This window comes from Barbus barbus (assembly GCF_936440315.1).
Source record: "Barbus barbus genome assembly, chromosome: 39".
Classification (NCBI taxonomy): Eukaryota; Metazoa; Chordata; class Actinopteri; order Cypriniformes; family Cyprinidae; genus Barbus; species Barbus barbus.
The window spans coordinates 11036022-11051877 of NC_136717.1; the positions used below are offsets into that span (position 1 = coordinate 11036022).

Consider the following 15856-nt stretch of genomic DNA (forward strand, 5'->3'; position numbering starts at 1 on the left):
TAAGGCAATGCTCCAAAGCTGCTGACCAGGATGCCAGGCATCACTGCTGTGTCTGGCCTTAAAGCGGTTGATCAGTGTGAAACTTCAGGTGCATCTACAGCAGGTGATGATGTTGAGACTCTAATAAGCAGGATCTAAATGAAGTATCATTGGATGTAAACACCTTGTTGAGAGCATACATGGGGCAGATGGAAGCTCTTCTCATTTTATAGAGCACATTACATGACTCGCATAAAATCACCAGCTGTTCTCTTTCTCTCTCTGTCTGTCTTGCTGTATTCATATTCACCATAATGTTGTAAATTTACATGAAGGACTCATTTGCTATTGATTCCATGAATATACATAATAAGAGCATAAGAGACTTCTTCATTAAAAATCTTACTGATCCCAAAATTTTGAACGGTAGTGTATGTACATTAATCTTTGAGGCTCATATTAGTTTAAATAATAAAGTAACTGCCCATCAGAAAATACTAATAGGACAGCTGTCACATGGTGTTCTCTTCTACAAGTCCACTTAAGTGATGATATAAATAGCTTGAGAAATTAGGACACTGATTTCTCTAGAAGTCTCTACTTTCTCCAAGATCTTCTCTCTGAAGTTAAATATGAAGGATAAATTATTGCTGCAGTTCATTAAGCAAAGCATATTTCAGGTTTTTTTTTTTTTGAAGGTGACCCAAATATCTAAAGGTAAATGTTTTGTGATGATTTTGTTGTAGGAAATTTGATCCTTCATTAGCTGCTGCCTTTGGTAATTTAGATGTTAAGAATGAAATAATTTATTTAAATTCCTTCTGATAGACAGCGTTATTTACAAATATGGCAAAAAGGCACCGAACAATATTAATCTTAGTTTGTGACTCAGCTAAATATTCTCTGTTTTGATTTGTTGACTTTTCACTTTAATGTGAGTCTGTTTTTTGTCTCATGTCATTTCATTACTCTACTTTTAGCAGATTGTCAGAATATGAGATTATGATTGAGCTTTGATCGCATTACCAGTAACCAGCATTCGCGGGGTTAATAGAAGATGCCGTATTATATTGACATAAAACTATCAATGATTTCACAAACATTTGTTTCTTGATTCACTTTCATATGTTGTTTGTTTGAGCTCAAATCCCTTGGTTAAAATATCCTGCTCTCTTGGATTAATGTCTTCAACGGGATTCTTAATCAAGCTGCCAAAAGCTTTAATTGGCAAGAATTATTCATAATGATGGAGAATAAAGGTGTAATAAAACATTCAGAGTATCAAAGCCAGATGTGTTTATAGCAGCTGATAGTGTGCTGGCTTTCTCTTAGTCATACACTTCTAATGAATACGTAGATGAAAAAAAAAATATATATTAATTTTGTGTCGTTTTGAATTACATAAGTCAGTGCAGAGATTTCGCCAGAGAGCCCATTATGAAGATGTTCTAATGCTTTCATATATAATTGATGTGATTGATATTTCGTCCATTTTCATGTACGGTAACTGCCAAACCACCACTTTCAATTGAGCAGCAGGAAAACAGTATCACTGCAGAGGAGCACAATTTTCTGAAATGTATAGTTTGTGGTATAACATTTATGGCTTATTTTAGGATGCAGAAGAAGCTCAACAATACTGGAGCAAGAGTTTAGTAGTATATTTTAACATTTAATGAACATTATGTTATTCTGTATAATATATTGTGTTTGTATATTTACATTATATGCAAAGGTTATAAAAAAAAAATCATTGTATCATTGTATTTTTTTTATTATTTAATTGCCTCATTGTGGTTTATTTTCTCGTTATATTATATTAAAGAGTTAAAAATCAGTTCAGACTTCCTAAAAATAGGGTATCAGAGTAATATCCTCCTCATGTTCTCCAGAACGACTTTATTTGAGATTGTGACTCTCTGCTGATCCACAGACACAGGGAATGATGAGGGTCTTTTTCATCTGACCCAAAACTTCTACCTGTCTTTATAGTGAATCCTACAGGGAGACATTTGATCAGAGCAGAGAGACATTGAGACCCTCCGCACAAATTAAACACACACACACACACACATACAGAGTGTTAGCAGCAGTGTTTCTCTCGTGAGTGAGTCGTGTCAGCTCTCGTGTGTTGGCAGTGAATGTTTATCATATCAGTGGATTGCGGGAAGCTGCTGCAGGAATAAAGGCTTCAGTCGTGAGAACTATGAGCTGGATTTTCCCATAACCACTTTCTAATTTCATTTATAGAGCAGCTTAACCTGATTTTTACAGAAGATTTAATGTGCCACTTTTATGTTTGATACTGTAAAACAGAATAAAGTCTCTGTCTGTCTGTCATCCACAGGAGAAGCAGAGGTTTCTGACTGATGTTCTTCATGAGGTGATGTTACTGGACGGTTTGGCCAGTTCTCATCCGATCTCTCAGGAAGTGTTTGAAGCCACAGACATCGACAGAGTGTTTGACTGGATCGCGTATAAGAAGGCAAGAGAATCTCTCATCAGCTCCTACAGGCTTCAGCTGCATGATGGAAATGATTATAAACCTTTAATATCGAGCTGAGCTGAATGAACTGGTTTATACTCAAAACTGAACAGAAATAAAGTTCAGTGCAATTCCACATTCATTTCAGCAGAAGAGAAACAATGACTTTGTAAAATAGCAGTATCGTCAGTGTAAATCAGTCAGTTATTTATGTCAGGACTTCACCGTTAAACATAATCCAGTAAAAAGTCCAGTAAACACCTCTCTTTGCTCGTTATTTTTCTCCCAGCTAAAGACTTCTCAGTATATCTTTGAGATTTGTAAATGGAGTCGCGTTGTTATAAGTCTTTTCACACACACAAGAAACACAGTTTAATTAAAAACTTGTTTTTTAGTAAGTCGAGGACAGAAACTGTTACGCTGAGAGATTGTAAGGTTTTGTGTCCCCTGGGGACTTCAGCTTCACTATAAACATTTCATCTCAGACCAGACGACGTCTAATTACCTCTTTCTTATTGGAACATACTTTAAATAACTCCAGTGCCCAAATATATCCTCTCATCCTGAACATCTGAAAGCCATTAAAGGCACAAAGAGCAGTAAAGAAAAATCATTGTCCTCTATCAGAGTTCAAACGCAGATAAAATCTTCCATCCACTGAAAATCTGAGTTTCTGCTCCAACTCTCCCTCCAACTGTCAGCCAATGCAAAGCCGGATTCTGATTGGTTCTTGCTGTTCCTCAAACCCCTCCCCCTGTTTCCCTACAGGCTCTGTGGTGTTATGAACTCTGTCAGTCAAACTGCAGTGATCCTGACACCCAGCCGTCCCTCATCACTTCCTCCTCACACTCTAAGGACTCTGATTTCCCACAACACATCCCATGAGCCCTCAGCGCTAACAGGAAGTGACACTCATCACACAGGCTGTAGAGGATGGGATGTGGAGAGATAGGAAATAGATGCTGTCAAATGAGCATGTCAAAGTCACTCAAAGTCAGAAAGATACAAATTTATGAAACTGCAGAAATCAGCAGGACGAGCGTTATGGAGTTCTTGTTTAGACAAACCTTGAATACTTATTTTCTTAAAATTGTATAAAATATGAATCAAGTTCTGCAATGTACAAGCATGTTAAAATGTCATTTTAATTTAATTGAATTTAATTCAGAGTTGTTATTGCTAACTAAAAGTATTAAAAATAAAATATAAAATGAAAATACAATAAAATATATTTTAAATGATGATTTTAAATTTAAAAAATATAAAAAAATGAAATTATACTAAAAATGAAATTAAAAATGAAAGCTAAACTGAAAAATAAAATCTAAAAACAAATAGAAATATAACTTTAATATTAAAATGTAAACTTCTGAAAACGAATTCAAAATATTAATTTTTAAAATACTGTAATAGTATATGCATAATGCTAAAATAACACTGATTAAATTACATTTAATTTAAATGTATGCAAAAATGCTATTTAAATGCACATTTTAAATTTTTTAGCCCTACATAATTTCACGCCCCATTGGCTTCCATTGTAGGTGGATTACTGTACTTTCATACTATGCATATTTTGCAAATAAATTCATGTGCAGAGCAGGAGTAAGTGAGGAGCTTTTACTGAATGTGTGTGTTTCTGCAGGGAGCCGCTCTGATCCGAATGCTGGCTAATGTCATGGGACAGCCGCTATTCCAGAGAGGCCTCAATGTAAGTCAATAGTTTTGTTTCATCTTCTCTCTTTGTGGTCACAGATGAATTAACATGTATGTTTTACTCCTAATGTGTTATGAATATGTTTATAAGGCTCTCTTTATGAATTATACATTCTGCATAAATGCAGCTTTAAGAAGATTGTGGCAAAATACCTAAAATACTTCTCAATTTATTTTCTTCAAAAACTCAATCCTTGTTAAATCCTGTGAATGTGAGCTGAATGTGTTACAAATGAATCGCACCATTTAACACTTGAATATCTCAGTGAATGTTCAGTTTCTCAAGTCCCCTCAGGTTGATCTGAGTGTCTCGTAGGTTTGGGAGATCATGCAGCCGTGTCGGTTTACATGTGTTTCTTTATCTTTAGAGCTACAACAGCTTGTTGTCACATCACGCGCTGCCATCACGCTTGAGGTGAAAGCAGCACAATCAGACAAGTGATTAAATGTGTTTAATTTAATATCTGAAACTTTTACAATCAGAAGTTTCAGAATCATTCTCTGTGTTAAACCGGTTTACAGTAATGGTGAAACACATCCGCTGCATTAAAACACATATACTGTATCTGATATTGTGTAGATGGCTGATATTATGTAGAGTGTTTTTAAGTTCTCTGAAGCTCATTTTGTGTCCATCTAGCAGTCAGACCTCCTCTGGAGTGAACAGCAGAACTCTTCATGTATTATTAGAGAGTATTAATTGTGTTGTGGACACCATATGGCTGCTACATGAAGCTACATCCTGTAATGTGGTTAAAGGATCTGGGCCGTGAACAAACAGGTTTGAATCCAGTGAGAGTCCGTCTGTAAATGAATAAATGTAAATGAGTTAAAGGTAAAATGTGAGAGTTCACACAGATTCAGAGGTGCAAGACTCACATGCAAATTCCTCACCTCACTTTTCAAAACATCCATAACTTCTCATTTCTTTCTTTATGCCTGAGATTCTGTAAAAAAAAAAAAAAAAAAGACAGTTTCAGAGTTTTCTGGGTTATTTTTGTTATTGTGGTTTAATGTTGCTATTAGTGTTTGGAAGCACAATCAGGTCATGTTTTCGGCAGAGCAACACATTTAATGCTTTTACAGATGTAGAATCTGTGCATACAAGCTTTATATCACAGCACAAATATATGTCAGACCAGCAGACTGACGTGTCTAATGCAAACATACTGTATGTGTCCATTTATCTTGAACTGGTTATAACTCTACTTTCATGCTGCTCACATATTATTGTAACCTAATTTGTGCTGAATACAGTGTTATCAGACTTTAGACATTAATATTTTTTAAGATATTAAAAAATAAATGTTAGGGCATGTAAACACAAATGTTAGGGCATGTCAAAACTTATCCAGTGCCCCAAAACACACTCAGAACCCAGACGGTTAATGTGTTTGGTTTTGTGCAGTATATAGTATAATAAACCTGTGGTATTATTAGCAACATCAATTTACTTTTTAATACAACAGCAAGATAAAGTGCAGTTCTGTCTGAATCTTGGTTGATTCCTTTTTTTTCTTGGTTATCAATTTAAAAAAAAAAAGAAAATAAAGTAATTGTGATTAATCTGTAAAAATCAGAAAAAAAAAATTTCAATACATTTTATTATTTTTGTTGATTATTATTTAGTTATATTCTTGTATTATTCAGCAGTATTCTTAAAATTTTTATATTTTACCATGCTGTTATTCAATCATTCATTCATCTTTAAATTCTTACATTTTGTGTTAATTCCTAAATTGAGCAGGTTTTTATTATTTATTTATTTACGTTTGTTTTCCTTTATCACTGAAAATCTAAAAAAAATATATATTTTCCTCTTTTCCTTGAAATAATCACATTTCTTCCTTTCTTCCTTAAGTGTCTTATGAACTCCGAAACTGCTCTAGATCTGAAAGTCTGAGTATTTAGGAGGAGAGGCACAACCTCACACATATTCCAGTGATCCAGCTCGTATGCTGTCTGTCTTCGTCTGTTCACTGAGGCTCTCTCTCTCAGTGTCTGTCTTTTGCTCTGTGTGGCATCTCTTCTCCTCCTCGTGTCGCTGCATAATTGAAGCAGCAGAGAGTTGTGAATGCTGAACAGTTCAGAAGCAGCAGACGGGCTTTAGTCTCATCCGGACCAGCATTACCCATCCCTCTCACTCTCTCTCTCTGTGAGGATGAGGGCGTCTTCATTGGTAAATGGTGGATGGGCTGCTGATGCAGGTGGATGAATGCCTCTTATAAAAGAATAGAGGGAGTCATAAATGAGGTCTGAATAGCTTCTGAGGCTCATACAGCTGACTGGAGTGATGAAGCACCCGCGTCTCATTTACACACACTGCCCATCGCTTTTAAAATCACTTTCAGATGGATCATATTATAGGATTTAGGAAATATTCATTCTGGAAATGTAAAATGCTTGACCTATGAATAGCAGAGGACAAGTACGCTCCTGCCCTGGAGAAATAAACTTCAGCGTGTTACAGTCCATCTTCATTCTCTGGATGTGATTTTGAACTGCTGGAAGCTTCTTCCCTGGATTCGGTGCTTCATAGTCCTGTCTGTCGGCTCTCAGCAGCTTCCTGACTTGGAGAATGGCAGTCTGTGAGATTCCCTGCTGATGTTGTGGGCTAATAATTCGTTCTGAACACAGATGAAATAGGCAGATACTCCTCGATTCAATTTCCCAATATTCTGGAACACAGAGAAGATCCATTTTCCATCTTCCTCTTCTTCTCCCAGCAGCCCCTCTGGCTTGGCTGTTCCGGCTCATTATTACTCTCTCTCTTATGGGAACTTTCAGTATCTCTGTCTGTCTCTGTGTGATTGATGGGAAGAGTAGGTAAACACAGCACCTCTCCAAACAATCTACCTCCATTGCCTCAAAATTACTTTCATATGCAAGAAAATTGTAGATATATTTCTTCTTGTATTACTTTTGCGGGAACTCATTTAGTTGGATGAATAATGAATTATTTTTGATATGCTTTGATTGTTGTGGTGAAGGCTCTCGTGTATATGAATACTCGTGTTTTAGCTCCGGGGGTTTTACATATCGAAAGTGATCAATCTTTTGTCTGCCTTTGTAAGTAATTTGACTTTGCGAATCAGAAACCAAAACCGAATGTGGTTATAATATCTGATGACGGAACGCTCGGGATATTATTCTGTCTTGGAGAGTGTCAGAGGAGTAACTAGCCATAGCTAATTAGAGTAAATTAATTACACAGACAACCATCCCACTGGAATCTGTTGAGTTATGAAGTGAATCTTTAGATCTGTTCCAAGCTGTCTTTCTAGTCAGACTTCTCAGAATCACAAGTACTCTCTTGACATCAATGCTTTTCCAAAATTAGTTATTTTGACTAAAAATAACCCAAGGATGCATTGAAACATTGAAAAAAGAGTCATAAAAGATAAAAATATTGTGTAATTTTAATTAAACATGGCCTCCAAATTCAATTTTGTATGTGCTATATATTATCTTTCCTATTGCAGCATCAAATTAGGTTAGTAGCATATGCTCTACACCAGTCTCGATTGTATTTGACTAACACTGAATGCAAGAATTAGGGAAACACTATACAGACACTATGTAAAACATTTTAAATCAGTCATATGAAGTTCACTTTAGGTTAGAATGCTGCTTTACACCATATGATGTTTTCCGTATGCAGAAAGTAGACAGCTGTTAAGGCATATGATTCTGCTGTCCACGTGTGTCTCTCTGTAAGAGCTTTTGGTCACTAAACAGTAGTCGGCAACAACACAGTCATTAAAATACACAATTTTATGCCAAGCAGACTGGAAAATGTCAACACCAACATAAAATGGCTCTGGGTGGTCCCTCTCTGCTATGCAAATGTATGCAAATGAGCAGAAGGGGTATTTCTTAATGCAACATTCAAATTCAAATTCTCTTAGCATTTAGATCTGCTGAAAGAGACTAGACAATGGATAAATATACAAATTGTTATAGAACAGATACTGTATGGAAATCTTCTTGCTGTGGCAGTCAGCAGAACACATCATTGTCAAAATAATGACAACACAGTGACGGCCCTATCAGAGGCGAGATTGGAACACATGGTCACTTCGCTTCAGGGCAATAACTCTACTGATGGAGGAGAGAGAAAGGAAGAGGAATTGATCTGGTTTAAAACAGATTCATCTGGATGGTAACATGAATCTGGTTCTGCTCCAGACTCAAATCCCAGACTCTCAGAGAGCTCAGCAGAGCATGTAGAGAGATGAAGGCCAGCTGGACTGGGTCACGCTTTCAGGATCCCAATGCAATTTGCTCAGACCTCTCAGCATGACGCCTGTTCACGTTTCAACAAGTGCCCGTTTGATTCGATTAATGAAGGAAAGGCTTAAATAACGGCCTTATTAACGGAATAGTTCATCCCAAAACCCTGCCATGATCTTCTCACACTCATGCCATTACAAATCCTCTTTTTTTTTTTTTGTTATTCACTTAAAATCCAGCCCTCTTTAAGAGCCAGTGAAGTGTGTCTGCAGTAATGGTATTGAGCACTGGTATAGTTGTTTAAAACTGGGAAAAACTGACCTTTTTGGTCTGTTTAGCACACAAAGATAGCTTATGACTTAAGAAGAGTTTAAATACATGAATATAGTCTATGTTTTGGGTGTATTGAAAAGAGCAGCCTGGACATTCTGCAGAATATCTCCATTTGTGTTCTACAGAAGACATCCACCAGTATTAGCAGAGAACATGCAGTTTTTTGTCAGCATGTTCTCTTGGCTCCAGCAATAGCAAGCGGATTACAGTTGATGGGTTTATCGCTCACGGTCACGCAAGAGTTATCGAAGAATCTCTTATACACCAGGCAAAAGGCTTCCCACCAGATGTTCTTATCAGATGCATGTAAATGTGCTCTCCAGAATCTGACTCCTTCTTCATGTCGCCCACCACCTGTATCACTGGGACTCTAGGGCAGAACATGACACACTGAAAATGTAGCGTTTGGCTACATTAGTCTGTTAGTCTGTTAGCAGTGAAATTAACACCCACCGGTGTCTTAGCTTCAATAATAAAACACAATACAGATATTACATCCACTTTTCTATGCAGATTTGTCCGTGTTTGATGTCAAAGCACTTTTAGTATGCACCTTGCTGAGTGTAAGGTGTTTCCTTTCTTCACAAAACTCAATTAGAATTACTTGTTACTAATGAATAAATGTTCACTTAAAAAGTACATTTACCAAATGTACCAGGCTTTTATGTACTATGTTTATGTACTATGGTAATAACGGATAAGCCGTTGGAGTGACATGTAAGTGCAACTACTGTATGGTGTATGAATATGATTATTATATACTACATGGAACAAATCTAATATTTTCTCTTGTGTTTATTTTAATGTAAACAATTTGACCACCTTTTATGTCTTGAAAGAAATCATGTTGCTGATTTGTATGTTGTTCATTCAGTGACATGCTGATGCAGCATCGACTCAAACAACATAATCAACCTCTAATTGGCCTCCTTATGGTCCTCCTTGAACTGCCAGCCAATCACACCCAAACATCTGCTGCTAATTTGCACACGTTCAGCTTGAATTCAGAGGATTAGTAATGTTATTGTTTGAGCTTATTTGGTTTCCCAAGTTCACCGTTCCCGTCCAAGTCCAATTTATTTCTCTTCCAATATTGATCTCGGTCTCTGTCTGTTTGCAGGATTACTTGATGACGCACATGTACGGAAACGCGGCGAGAGACGACTTGTGGAACAAATTCTCCGAGGTGAGATTTTACGCATCTTCTGGGTGTGAGACCTCCATCCACGAGCAGGAATCAGTGCTGGGGTCAGTGAGTGTTGAGCGGCAAGTGAAATTGTGTTCAACCTACTTAAATTCACCCAGTGCATCTCCTGCAGGCAGGTGTTCAGAAATTCACGTGCCGCCTATAGGTCAGAGGCCATTATATAACTGCACATCATCAAATTTATGCCAATACACCACCTACTCACATCAACACATAAGGGTTTTATGGAAATGCCACATGGGAAAGAGGCATTTCCATTTCCATATTCCATATGGAGGCTGTGTTGTGTTTGATAGTCTTGCTTTTACACTTGAGGTTTCACTTAGAATGGAAACATTTTCTGCAGAGAAAGGTCATATATTGATCCAGAAATCAACCTGCTTCATGCAAATGTTCACAGATACTGAAAATGAAGGCTTGTTGCTACTGGTGATTCTGGTGATTTTAATTAACTTATAAATTAGTTGAATTTTATCAGACCCGATTAGTGAAGTATCACATAATTGCTGACAAGCCTGATGAGTTTCTCAAAATTAAACATGAGCATCTGCCCTTCAGCTCAGGTGTAGCCAAGAATAACCCAAGAAAAATCTTCTGCTGAAGGAAAGTTGACCTATTTAGATGCTTCACTCGGGCCTCAAAAATACAGTTTGGCATGAGTGCCCCCCTTCTGACAGAAACACTCAGGTATTTTTCCTGTGATCTGCTCATTCAGTTTTTCTGTCTTTTTAGTACCGTAGAGGGTTTAGCAACCATCTGGTTAGTGGCAGACTTCATATCCCATCATTTCTTCAGTTCAGTTACTCCCTATTGAAGAAAAAAATTGCATATGCTGGATAGGTATGTTTTAAAGGATGGCAGCTGGTTTGAGCTGGCTTAAGCTGGTCCTTAGTTGGTCATGATCTGGTTTAAGCTGGTTATAAACTGGTTATGAGTCATGATCTGGTTTAAGCTGGTCAGGTGCTGGTCCTAAGCTGGACCTAATCAACTATCTCCTGCTCAGTACCAGCTCATAACCAGCTCAGGACTAGCTTACACCAGCTCATGACCAACGAAGGACCATCATAAACCAGCTCAAACCAGTTGCCATGCTTCAAAACATACCAAACCAGCATATGATGTTTTTTTTTCATCAGGGCTGGAACAACAAATGCTGCAATGCTAATGCAATGTTCCTACATGAAATGATAATAAAACCTGTTTAATAAAACAATTATTTTTTATAATCGCATATGCAAAACAAATGCTAGGATTGTTCTGTTGTTATTTTATAAGCCATTTTCTCAGCATCAACTGAACTTCCTTCATGGATGGAGGTATCAAGTAAGGATATCTCACATCTAACTGATGACATGCAGTTTAAGATGAAATTGGTCAGATGACGATATGATGTGTGGTGCTACATTATGCTAATATGATAGCTCACCTGTACAGTGCAGTTGTAAATAATACAAACAGCTTAAGACACTAAAAGTAGGAGCAAGAGGAACTGCTAGCACCTGAGGAAGTAAACGGTGAAATCAAAGTGAGTTCAAGTCATCAGCTCAAAGCAGAGATGCGCTTTTAAAACCAGAGGACTCTCAGCAAGTCCCCTCTCGCTCGTCTCACAAAGTGTCATGACTTTAATGAGATTACTTTCAAGCGTAATCTCAAAGTTATTATAGTTTGTAATGGAACAGCAGGACATTTAGCAGCTATCAGCGTCGTATGAAGCGTTTTGTCATTCACATCACTCTCCCAAATGATGGGAGTCACTTCTTCATTTTCTCTTTCAAAACAGAACGGATTTAAAGGTGAATTTATGTGAAAGGGCCCTGGACCTCGGTATCCTCTCAGTGACCGTGTTTGTCAGGCACTGACAAATTTAGCTACATTAACAGTCCATGAAAGCCCATCATCTAATGAATTCTGATATTCACTGTGTTCATTAGCTATTCATGAAATCCAATTTGCTGCAATAATCTGGCAGTGCTTAGCTCCCACAAAGCCCTTTATCAAGCTCACGACCCATCGCCGGACCGGCCTTCCTTTAATTATATCCGCCAGGGAAAAGGTACAGTAGCTTCCTGAAAGCTGTCCTATAGAAAATGATTCATAATGTAGGAACATCAGCTGCCGTCATCAGCCTCTGCAGAGCCTCTTCAGTATCCACGTTGTAAACAAACCATGAGTCATTGACAGCTGTGAGAAGTCGTCTGGTCTCATTTGGTGTTTTCCACAATAGCCGAGTCATCTCATGCAAGCTTGGTTAGTCTCAGATTTGAATACTCATAATGGTCAGAATCATCTGTTATAAGCAAGAGTTTCCCAGTTACACTGGAGAAGGGAAGTGCAGATGCTCGACTGATCTAGATAGGTTGATGTTTGCAGAATGCAAGAGAGCCTGACAGAGCACTTTTGTTTCTGCCACCACATTCCCCTTCCAATCCCACGGGTCTGCACAACACACTGACTCTGTGCTGCTTTATAAACATTGTAAATCTCCACCGGTTTACAACCAATTTCATACAAAACTACCAAGTGGCCTCTGCAGCTCTTTAGGATTCGATGTATGGAAATGATGGACAATAACTGTGGAACCACTGACATCCGCTCTGATCCAAAAGCTAGCGAGCTGCCTCACTGTCTTCTTCAGTCACAGACAGCTGCATCTGAACTGAAATTAAACTTCAAAATACTGACTTTGCATTTGCAGTTCTTGAATAAGCGACGAGGTTTTTCCAATATTTTGCAGTTACCTTCTGTACCTTTCTTTTTAAATGGATACAGCAGTTCAAGGTGAAAAGAAGATGAAACTCCATAAAGCTTTAAAATGTTCCTCATACATACAGAGAGCTTTTGAAAACAGTTTATACAGAAAACTGCCAGTTGTCCACCGTGCTGAGCCATTTACGTATATAGCATTAGAATAAGGAGGAACCGTGTACGCAGTATATTTCCTTCAGGGACAAAACTCAGTCACATTACGAGCTTTCCTCATTAATGAGCCGTGAGATCCAATTTTCTGTTTTACTTTTTTAAAATAGGAGGAGTATGAAGAAATCAGACTCATAAATCTAATTCTGCTCTTTTACAAGCATTGCTCTTGTATAGAGAGATTAGATAACTGGAAATTGCCTTGTGATGTTTCTGCGTATGCGGTTTAATAGAACGGTGAAGTTTAATCACCTTTCTATTCACAAAGAGTTTTTAATTAAAAGACCTGGAGGAGTATTATTTACATCCTTTATAGTTTTGAAAGACAAAGAAAAGTTTCATCAGTTTAGATTCATGTATCTGCAATTAAAGACATCAAATCTGAATTCATTTTCACTCACCTGACACTCAGACACAATATGTTTTCATTGCACCTTCTACTGCCATTAAACACCCAACATGGTGATCTGTTTATGTATGTATGATCTATTTCGATGTATATATTTTGTGTCACAGACCATGCAGCGGGAGGGAAAGGACATCAACATCACGCAGGTCATGGACCGCTGGACGCTGCAGATGGGTTACCCTGTCGTCACCATCAGCAAGAACGACAGTCTTGACAACAGTGTCACAATCTCACAAGAGCACTTCGTCTATGACACAGATGCCAAGATCCAGAATCCTGAGCTGTTCAACAAAAGGTAGTCTGCCATATGTCAATCGTGACAGGTTGTTACATGAAAATGAAACACCATCAGTCAATTGACCTCTTGCCATTGATTTTCACTGGCTATCAAGCTGTTATTAACTGAGCATTTCATTTATTATTAGCGACCCGTGCTAACCCGTCACCACCACATGCTGTTTGACACCCGTCTGTGTCGTCATGGAAAACTGCGTGTGTCACTGGCAGATAGATTAGTTTAATTCTTCGTTAGAGTGAGATGAATAATTCAATACTGCCTCTGATCCGTTTTAGAAATCCTCCTCCTTTGTTTTGGATCAGACACTGTTAGCAGCACAAGAATTGAGTCAAGAATTGAATTTTAATGCTGTACTGTCAATTTGAGTGTGTGGAGTGTGTTGTTAGGCAATGCCATTTAGAGAGTGACAAAGTTTCTTAAGCTAAGAACAATATCAGTGCCAAACACCTGCAATTTGAGAACATGAGCTCCTGAGCTCATAACATATAATCTATTTGTAATATTTTTATTGTGGCTTTTTGACTAAAGGTGGTTAAAAATTAAATCTATTAATTAAAAATAGGAGATAATAATAATTCTAGTGAATTTCTCTCTTCATAAAATCATCTGATTAATCATCTGCAGATAATCAAAGGCTCCTTGCTTTTACACGGCTAGGCTAAATCTCCACATCAAGCCATTTGGTGTCATAAATATGAAACATAAAAGGTAGAAATCTGTATGTTCGCCTCTTTCCGGATTTCATTTGTTCAGAGCAGACACAGCCACCTTCCTTTGAACGTCTCCTCCTACATAAATGTGTTTTCTGAGTGTGACGGTCTTCTGCAGAGGCGTTCAGAAGCAGAACTGCTCCAAGAATCAATAGCAAAGCTGTGTTGTGAATAGGGGGCGTCTCTTTCCTTCTTTGCCCCTCAGGCGGGTTTTCAGCTGAATACCAGACAACCTGCCAGAATGCAGGGGGATTTGGCACCTTTGTAAATGCAGCGTAACACCTCACTTGAGGCTTTAAGCCAGCCTAGTAAAATGTGCTGACAGAAACATTGGCAGCAACAAAAGGAAAACAGAGAAGGTCAGTTTAATGTATTTCACACTCCTTCAGTGTGTTTCATGTCCACTGCCATCTCATTAAAGTTCATAGAGGGTCCACAGTCCGACTGAGGTCCAAACTTCACAGAAAACCACAGAAAAGGACATTTATTTCACACCATTGTACTCAAAACACATGCTGGCTTTTTGCTGCACTTTGATATTCTTTTAAAGCAGCTGCAGCTAGCAAAGAGCCACACATTTCATAGGCTATGCTAATTCACTTCCTCTATCAAATATGCGTTTTGGTTTAAAACAACTGCAGCTGCACTGATATCATCTTTGGCCTATTAATTATTACCAAAGTAATTAATTTTGACTCACTCTTCAGTTTATAAAAAGAATGAAAATCATGTTATGGTAGTGCACGTGAACAGTGGAAGCCTATAGCATGATGAACACTTTGCTAATGAATGCTACAGCATACTAGTATTAACTATAGTGAACTGATAAACTGTAATAAATACTGTATACTTACAGTAAACTGTAGTGTATTGTAGTATAATATACCCTATAGTTGTAGAAATCTTATAACAGTATTGGGTAAAGTAATTTGTTTATATTACTATATTTGCTATATTACCACAGCAACTACAGAATTACCATAACAAATTAATTCAATTACTTTACTTGTCAGGGTTCTGTCGTGTGTGTCATGTGTTCCTGCCTCTTGTGTCCATATTTGGTTTGTTTCCTGTCCTTGTTAAATGTTATCATTAGTTAATTCTTGTCCAGCCGTGTTCTATGATTATCCCCTGTATATTAGTCCTGTCTGTTCAGTTAGATTTCGTCTGGTCTACTCGTTATCCCCGGTGTTGGATGTCTGTGCCTGCCCTGCCCTGCCCTGCCCTGCCCTGCCCTGCCCTGCCCTGCCCTGTCCTGTCCTGTCCTGTCTTGTCCTGTCCTGTGATGTCTTCAGTAAAGTCTATTATTTGAAGTTATATCCTCGTCTGCGTGTTCCTGTGTCCTCCCTCGTGTGTGCACCGTGACATTACTATAGTATGGTTCAAAAACTCTATAGTATGTACTATAAATTACTATAGTATTTTTTTAATGTGGGAAAGCTCAGAGCTACAGCTAATAAGATCGTTTACATCAGCTTGTCAGCATATTAGCAGTTAGCTTAATAAACTTAGATTTGTTCAGAATCACAGTTCTCCTCTCCATTACAAAACCTCAGTATTGAGTTAGCAA

General features: G+C 37.8%; 1 protein-coding gene across 1 annotated transcript in view; it reads left to right on the forward strand.

Annotated features, from left to right (window-relative positions):
* LOC306858282 (thyrotropin-releasing hormone-degrading ectoenzyme-like) overlaps positions 1-15856 on the forward strand; it is a gene marked incomplete at both ends in the record, with an annotated part of 118434 nt that overhangs the window by 63922 nt on the left and 38656 nt on the right. The window contains 4 exons of the mRNA XM_079398728.1: positions 2327-2464; positions 4110-4175; positions 9867-9932; positions 13386-13573. Coding sequence (XP_079254854.1) covers positions 2327-2464; positions 4110-4175; positions 9867-9932; positions 13386-13573 — 458 coding nt within the window. The remainder of the gene's footprint in view (positions 1-2326; positions 2465-4109; positions 4176-9866; positions 9933-13385; positions 13574-15856) is intronic.